Raw genomic sequence first — 8,927 nt, forward strand, 5'->3', positions numbered from 1 at the left:
ACCACTCAAGTAACAGTGACTAGGTCTATATACCACTAAGAACAGGTAAGTCTATATACCACCCAGTAACAGTGACTAGGTCTATATACCACTAAGAACAGGTAAGTCTATATACCACCCAGTAACAGTGACTAGGTCTATATACCACTAAGAACAGGTAAGTCTATATACCACTAAGAACAGGTAAGTCTATATACCACTAAGAACAGGTAAGTCTATATACCACTAAGAACAGGTAAGTCTATATACCACCCAGTAACAGTGACTAGGTCTATATACCACTAAGAACAGGTAAGTCTATATACCACTAAGAACAGGTAAGTCGCAATCTCATTTCTATAAATATTGACGTGTACCACGCAGCATCAATGATAAAGACTGAAGTTATATACACTTTTTAATGGTACTGCTCCCTTACAATGACTTATATAATCGACCTCACTGTAAGTACACTTATTATCACAGTCTTCAGTGGGATCTATTTATAACATATCTGTTTGATTTATTGGTATATCTTCTTCAGTGTAATAATTGTTTTAATTAATTGCAAGATTTATGCTCTGACAGTCAACAAAATATACAGTCTAGAACGAATTTCTCTTTTCAATATCTTTAACACATCTATCTGCGCATTTCTTTATTTTTGTCTTTTTAACTACCCAAGTAATAAACATTTATGCATAAAAAGTCCATTTAATGAACATATATTCATCAGACTGAGGTTTGTATTACACGATTTATAACAAAGGTCTGTCATTGTATCAGAGACTTCAAAGTTTGTTCCGTATTTACAGGTAAAGATGTAGAGTTTTTCAACAACATTACAGTAAGTTTACTTATTTAAGTACATACTTTTCGTTTATACCTTTATACATTGCAATCTTGCATGGAAGTATTCTTTCAACTTATTTTCATTGGCATTCGAGATAAAAAAAATCTTTGTCATTGACTCATGTTCGGCTCCTAATAGGTAAACTTTGTAAAGGCTAGTGGTGTGGTCAGTATGTATTCTGGCAGTAATTCATATAGTTCTTGGTTTGTCAGCGTTTCTAAAGAAAACATTTAGTGGTATTTACTGTCAACATATATTATCCAATTATAAACAAACCATTAACATGACAGATGAAGTTCCAAATAGTTAATGTTTTCAAGCCTTGTGTCCATCTTCAGGCGACCGTATTTATGTTATAGATACGTTTCATAGTAAGTAGCTCAATAAATAAATTAATTTGATAAAATTAGTTGAAATTAGTATGACATGGACGCTGGAGATACAGGTTAGCTGGCTTTTATCTACTAACATATTATATTGTTGTTACCAACAGTGTGATTTTGGGGACAAACCTGTACATGTTGTCCTTAGTTCGGACATTAAGTGCCAATATTAAGCACAACCACGTGTTCTATGTCAACTCCGTGTGCTAACACTGCAGATTTACAGTTCGTTCTGATATAATGTACAAGTTGCTCGTTAATTACTCTGTAGACAAGGTGCTTCTTTTCAGAGGAACATGGCGACACCAGTGGATACCCAATTCATGGTGGCGGGAATTGATCTTGGAACAACGTATTCCAGTCATGCATTCTCCTTCAAATCTGACCCGCTTCCAATCCATGCACATGTTTGGTCAGCAGGAAATGAGTTGTCCCACAAAACTTCGTCGGTGATTCTTTTGAATCCAGACAAATCCTTCAACTCATTTGGATTTAACGCAGAAAAAAAATTTACCGATATGGCAGAGGATATGAGGCCAGAGGAGCTAGAGGCATATTATTACATAGACTCCTTCAAAATGGCACTTTATCAAGAAACGGTATGTATATCGATAGCATATATACCTGTGGGTATTTTCAAGTACTTCAAAAAGTAACAACATTTTAGCAGAATGTTAATTCAAATGAAAATTCAAATTCGGTGAAACCAGGCCAAATTTTGAAACAAAGAAAGATTACCGTAAGATAAAAAAGGGCGTTCCGGAAGGGTAAACACCTTCTGCTTAAAAAATGACATCCGCCAAGTTCCCAAATGAGATCAAAGTATACAACAACGGAACTACCAGCCATAATGCGAGCATTTCGACGCAGATCTCGAATCGTAACGGGAAATAAAATATTTGGAACAAACCCTTGAATATTGAATTTTTGATGCATGTTTCAAGACTGTTTTGTCTTCTGTTTGAAATATTCCACAAGATTTTGGATCGTTACTTATTGACTGACCATCCTAAATAAACGATGACTGATTTACCATTTAAATATCACTGTTAATTGCCTCTTGTATTACAATTCTAGGAAAACGACAATGGCGAAGTTCGATCTGGAATTCGACGTAATATGGAAGTCTATGATATTTTTGGAAAACCAATACGTTTAACTTATATCATTGAGAAGTCGATTTGGTATCTCAAAGATCATCTGTTGGAAAGTTTGAATCACCGCGGTTTTCAAACAACCGTTATGGACGTACGATGGGTAATTACGGTACCGGCTGTGTGGACAGACCAGGCGAAACTGATGATGAGGGAATGTGCACATGAGGTAGATACACGGTCGTATTTTTTTTTATCGATGTGATTCATGTGTTAGCATATATCTAATGAATCCTATTTCACACTCTCTGACTGACTGAAGCAGCGTCACATGATTTCAAATGAAACCAAACATCGTATCAACCGACCGCGTAAAAAAGGGGGAACATTATTGGCTAGATGTTAATACAATGGATTTATTTCCCTGAGACAAACGCCTTGAACTAAAAACGGCATCAAACAAATCCAACTCAAAGTCGATGAAACTAGAGTAAAAAGAATTTCTTACAGAGAAATCAATGAAATAGTACAAGAATAATAAGATCATGTGTTCCGCAAGAGTAAACGTCTTCTGCTTCTGCACGTAAATCTAAACCAAAAGTCATTTCAAGCAAACAATGCCGTAATCTTCATATGTGAACCAGATCTCCCAAAAAGAAACAAGCCAACAATCACAAAGTATATACAATTATATATCGCACAAGGGAATATATTTTTATCGAGATAGATGGCTACCAGTAAACAGTCCAATGGTCCTCGTCAGTCTCTTGGACCCCTGTGTTATAGGTTGATTTGTCAGTTGTCGACATCTTTCATGGATTTCCACGTATTTAGAATATCCCCATGACTATTGAATCAACAACGACATGAAGACGTATTAGGTTGGGGAAGGAGGGATGGTACTATCTAGAATTGGAAAGTTAACGATAAAGAAATCGAAATCGTCAGTTCATTAGACAAGTGGAAAATTGTCCCTGTGGTCGCGTTGTAAGTAAACATTCAGGTAAGCGACTGTCGTAGAAGAAAATTCGGTCATGTCCTGGATTTCCAACTGAAGTAGGTTTAAATGATTAGTATAACCAATGGAATTCTTGCTATTAAAAATAATCTTTTTATTTTCAATTGAAATTGAAGGACTTTGCACAATCTTTATGAAAGGTTTTCATAATATCCTCGGTTTGATGTCAACATCGTCGGTGAAAAAGAAAAACAAGCCAGCCAAGATAGGGACACAGTCTGTTTCCATTGGTATGCCAATAAAGTTTGTTAAAATATCTTATCAATAAGATATTGTCAATCAGAAATTTAACTTTTAACATTTAACTTCTGTTCAATCCGGCATGTATCTTTGTTTTATCCATGTATTATTTTGCATTATTTAGGATCATTGAAACGCTGTCCTTACAACTGGTTTTACTCAAGATAGGTTTAATGTATTAAGATTTTGCGTGAGTTGCTTTTTCATATGATATCAATGTTTTTTTTGTGTTTTTTTTTTAAAAATCGTAACGATTCACAGACAAACTAGAATGAGAATCCTGTGACGTGATTCCTGTGTAATATATTAAATAGAAACGAAGATTTTACGTTTCGGTAAATATTGCTGAAAAAGTACCTTTCCAAGATATCTTATTTTTATCTACAGTCGTCTTTAAGAACGTCCATATATAATCTGCAAGTGTCCGGCCTCTTCATTAGTTAATGCCACATCTCATACAGCATAGGTGCATACGCAAAAAAATGTCACATGGGTATGTTGAACGAACACCAATTACACAGCAATCATATGATCGATGTGTATCGACAAATGACGAAACAACTCGGTAATGTTACATTGAAATCATGTCTTCACTCTATATACAATAATATGAATGATAAGCAGGTTTAGACTGAATAGCTTTTTTTTGTGTTTCCTAGGCTGGTATACCCGACAACGCTCTATCTCTAGCATATGAACCGGAAGTGGCGGCGTTGTTCTGCAAACAACTTCCTGGGGATCAAATCACTGGAACAAACGAAAATGTATTCAGAGAGGGCGCAGAGTTCATGGTAGTGGATCTAGGAGGTAGAATTTTATTGTTTTGGAAGAAGATACTCATTCATAACAAAAGCTTGTTTGTTTATCATCCCGTAAGCAGCCAATGTGATTCTGAATGATCAGGTCTCATTGTAGTAGCTTTTGGCTATCTAAAAAAGAACAAGATACGGGGACACATCACATGCTACCAGTGAAATTGCGGCATGGTGTCTTGGTTGTGGAAATAACCACAACAGCACAAGATGGCTCGAACCTGTCCCGGAAGGCTTCAACTACACAAACACCGTACCTAGTTAAATATCACGCCCCTTCAAAACATAATGTAATTCGTGTGTATTGTCTTCCATGTACAAGTACAGGCTCAGTTCTCAATTTTCGATATGTAATAACACAATATTTAGAATTTCATGTTTTTCTTGACAGGGGGAACCACAGATGTCACAGTCCAGCGGATGTTTGGAGACAAAATGGCAAGTGTCTTTGCTGTTAGTGGTGGGCCATGGGGCGGTGCAAAGGTCAACGCTGAATACATTAACTTCTTGATAGAGATTTTTGGAAATGAGGTAATCAGAAGGTTAAAAAGGCATGACATTGGAGGGTTTCTAGAACTTATTAGCGAATTTGAGGTAAAGAAACGAAACACCGATTCAATCCAGCAGAAGAGGGACATAACAATCAGACTCCCTTCAGAGCTTCGTAAAATATACGAAAATTTCAATGAAAGTTGCTTTGAAAATGCTTTCACAGAACATAGCAATGATGTCGCACTGAGAAATGACAAAATGCGTATCAAATTTCGCAAATTCGAAAGTTTCTTTTCGAATACCATCTCGAAAATCATCGAGCATTTGAAATCTTTGATTGAAGAAAAAGATATTCATGTACCTACTATTCTAATGGTTGGTGGGTTTTCAGAATGCAGACTAGTTAGCGATGCAATTACAACAGCATTTCCTAACCACAATGTTATCATTCCTATGGAATGTGACCTGTCTGTCCTCAAGGGAGCAGTTCTGTATGGCCACAGACCTCAGTCAATCACCGCAAGATACTGTCATTACAGTATAGGCATAAGTCTTAATAAACCTTACGACCCAACAGAACATGTTGGAGCTGTCACATTCAAGTCGGGAAAGACGACCAAATGTGGAAAGTGCTTTGAGACATTATTCCGGAAGGGACGCATTGTAGAGGTGGGCGAGAAGGCAACGATCGAGGTCCACAGCGATCACCGAGAAAGCGACAGAGAAATGTGGAAGTATGATGTTAAAGAATGTGAAATTTTCACATCAAATAAAACTTACCCGAAATTCGTCACAGAAGCAGGGTGCAACAGACATGCGATTGTTACGATTCGTCCACCAGATGGGGGCTGGCCGGAAGTAGTCGACGGGAAAATAGAAATGGAGGTTGGTGGAACAGAAGTGATTGTCCGATACATTGATGAGACTACCCAGAGGACAACTACAGTCAAACTTGATAGTTTAACATGTCTTGGAGAATAGGCAAAATCTACAACTAAATCGAATTTTTTTCATTACTGCAACAACGTTATAGTGTGCAGGGCATGCTATAATGTAAACAGTGATATACCTGAAATATCCAAGACACTGTCGTTTTATTGAAAAAAAGTCATTAACTTACTGAATCTTCTACGCATTGTAACCGAGACTGAGTTTCCAGCATGCTACTGTTATACTCTCTTTTAGTCTCTTTGTTACATGATAAATTGGTTCTGTATAAACTTTACTTCCCCGGTAATATTTTTAACTAAAGCCACGGCACAGTGCATGGTCACTTGACCATAGTCACTCCCAAAAAGGTTGTTGGTTTGACGCAAGAATTTAGTTATGGTTGTTACCATGCTTCTGTAAAAAAAAAAAAAAAAAAGAATTTCTAACCCGCGTATGCTTTAATGATTTTCATACATGACCTAATATGCATCAATTTGAGACCCACATCTACCACTGATTTCTTGTATTTTGTTTTGTCACACTCACTGAGTATAGTCGGATATGTTCTCCGCTGGGTGCTCGACGTTTGCAGTAGTCTTCTGACTTAAGCATTATAACAAATGTCAAATACAATTGGAGGGCATTTATATCTGTATGATATATTCAATGTCTTTCTTGGCAATAGATAGTGTATTTTTCTATTTTAATATATCTACCCCCTTTTCTCCCTTAGTTACAGTGTTTAAAGTTATTGAGAGGGGCATTTAAATGGCATTACTTATGTATAATTAATATCAATAAATCACACATTTGGAAATGACGCGTGGGTTGTGAGTTAGTAGTAATTTAAATAAAACTTGTAAATCTTCTTGAAGCAAAATATTTTGCAGACTTTCTCGAAGCCAATAATTTCTAATGTCTAGCATTGTGTGTGTGTTTGTGTGTGTGTGTGTGTGTGTGTGTGTGTGTGTGTGAGGGTGTGTTGTGTGTGTGTGTGTGTGTGTGTGTGTGGGCAGAGAAAAGTTGACATTTCTATCACGTAATTTGATCAAGAAGGAGTTCATAACCTTCGCTGAATGTTTCTTTCATTGTCTTTCTAACAATCCTTCATAAGTGATACCGTGGTTCGGAATATAAACCCTTCTTTGATTTTTTTCAAATTAATCAGAAACATTCAGAATATGTTCAGTTCTAAGCTACGACTCCGTGATTTTGTTATGGTTGACAGAGAGATATATAGCCAGTACAGTTGAGATTTCACATGATAGAGTACATTCTATTCTTACGGAAGATCTTGCAATTAAGCAATGATTCTGTGATAGTCGTCCGTTTTAATTTCATTGTCAGGATTAAAATTTATCATCATCCACTGTATGGTTTAAGTTTCGATGTTTTGAATGTGTTTGATTATAATCATCATTTATGCGGAATCAATCATTTTATATGAAGCAGACTTTAAGAAAACTACTAGTCTTGCATTCAATGACTTAAACTGATTTTGTGAAAACATAATCTCTATAGAAGTTAGATTTCTCTAAATTTTAAGCTTTATTCATTTTACAACAATTACGAAACAAAGTTATATCCACTTGTCATAATCACTCTTGCTGACCCGGACCCCTTACCATTTCACGTCCGTTCCGGGAATCGAACTTCGGAAAGGCGAGTGCGTTACCGCTGCGCCACCGAACAACCGGAGTGTATTTAACACAGGTGGGATTAGATCAGTTTATGAAAGGTATACATACTTACAAATTAATCTAGTGATGTTATGTCATTTTCAAATGCTGCTGTTTTTTTAATCATAAAATCATCAATGGATATAAAAATATATTGAATATTCCAAAGAAGAGAAATATTTTATTGAGCACATTACGCTATGTGATAGAATGTGTTTTAAAGATATTCCCTACTTTAGTGTCAATACGTACTATTTCTGATGATTCTGTCGATATCAGACTAACCTGAGTGTATATATAGAATGTTAATTATGGTAAAATAAAACATCAGTTGATAAGTTTATCTGTTTTTTTATGTATATTGTGTAATTAAAGTAACAAAGAAAAAACCGACATGTTAACAGAACATTAATTGGTACTGAAACGAACAAATGAGGGATTTGTATGACGACCCATTAGAAAGTATAAAAAGAATAAGACCAGGTGTGCCAGAAGAGTTAGTTTCCATTAAAATCTTGGTCGATTTAAGTAAGTAACATCACGCTTCCAAATGGCAACAATGCTGATAACAACAACACCACTAGGCATATCAGCGTGCATCGAAACGTCCAGCTTCATTTTGCTCACGGAAATAACAAAATCCCAACGAGATAATAGTTAAGGCTATAAAACATCATCTTCATTGACTTTCATCTCTTGAAACTCTGTGAGTTCAATTGTCAAATTGAACAAAAACCATGATATTAGGAACAAGACTTTCAATATTTGGTCAACTGCGACATGTTAACACCAAAGGTTTGGGAAGCACAGTCGTTACTATCTAGAAATAAAACAAATTGGAATCTACGGTTTATTATACAGCTTGGTAGAAAGCTGTTGACATCGGGTTGTTTTTAGGAAATGATGGAGGTAAGTGACGACTGAGGAAGAGAATGTCATGTGACTGGTGTCCAACCCTGTTGGGTATATGTATGATATGGACATAGTCAATGCATTTCTTATTATCTACAGACACGACATCAGCAATATATCTAAACGTGGAATTGAATGACTGGGCAAGGCACTCAATCCCGTATAAGAGAGAGACAGAGAGACAGAGGGAGAGAGAGGTAGAGAGAGAGGGAGAGAGAGAGAGAGAGACAGAGACAGAGAGAGAGAGAGAGACACAGAGAGAAAGAGAGAGAGAAAGAGAGAGAGAGAGAGAGGCAGAGACACAGAGACACAGAGAGAGAGAGAGAGAGAGAGAGAGAGAGAGAGAGAGAGAGACAGAGAGAGACAGAGAGAGACAGACAGAGAGAGTGACAGAGAGAGAGGGAGACAGAGAGAGAGACAGAGAGAGACAGAGAGGGAGACAGAGAGGGAGACAGAGAGGGAGACAGAGAGAGAGACAGAGAGACAGAGAGAGAGAGAGGTAGACAGAGAGAGAGAGAGAGGGGGGGACAATTTG

The 8,927-nt window shown here is 36.7% G+C and overlaps 1 protein-coding gene across 1 annotated transcript; it reads left to right on the plus strand.

Moving 5' to 3' along the window:
- The first annotated feature begins 1,511 nt into the window (after positions 1–1,511).
- LOC132562700 (heat shock 70 kDa protein 12A-like) lies at positions 1,512–6,195 on the plus strand. Its single transcript, XM_060227455.1, has 4 exons — positions 1,512–1,814; positions 2,293–2,538; positions 4,227–4,374; positions 4,771–6,195. The coding sequence occupies exons 1-4, from the start codon at positions 1,512–1,514 to the stop codon at positions 5,850–5,852; spliced, it is 1,779 nt and encodes a 592-aa protein (XP_060083438.1). The 3' UTR covers positions 5,853–6,195.
- The last annotated feature ends 2,732 nt before the right edge of the window (positions 6,196–8,927 follow it).

Source organism: Ylistrum balloti, unplaced genomic scaffold, assembly GCF_031769215.1.
Source record: "Ylistrum balloti isolate Yb309-2 unplaced genomic scaffold, AGI_CSIRO_Ybal_v1 Utg371490, whole genome shotgun sequence".
NCBI classification, from domain to species: Eukaryota; Metazoa; Mollusca; class Bivalvia; order Pectinida; family Pectinidae; genus Ylistrum; species Ylistrum balloti.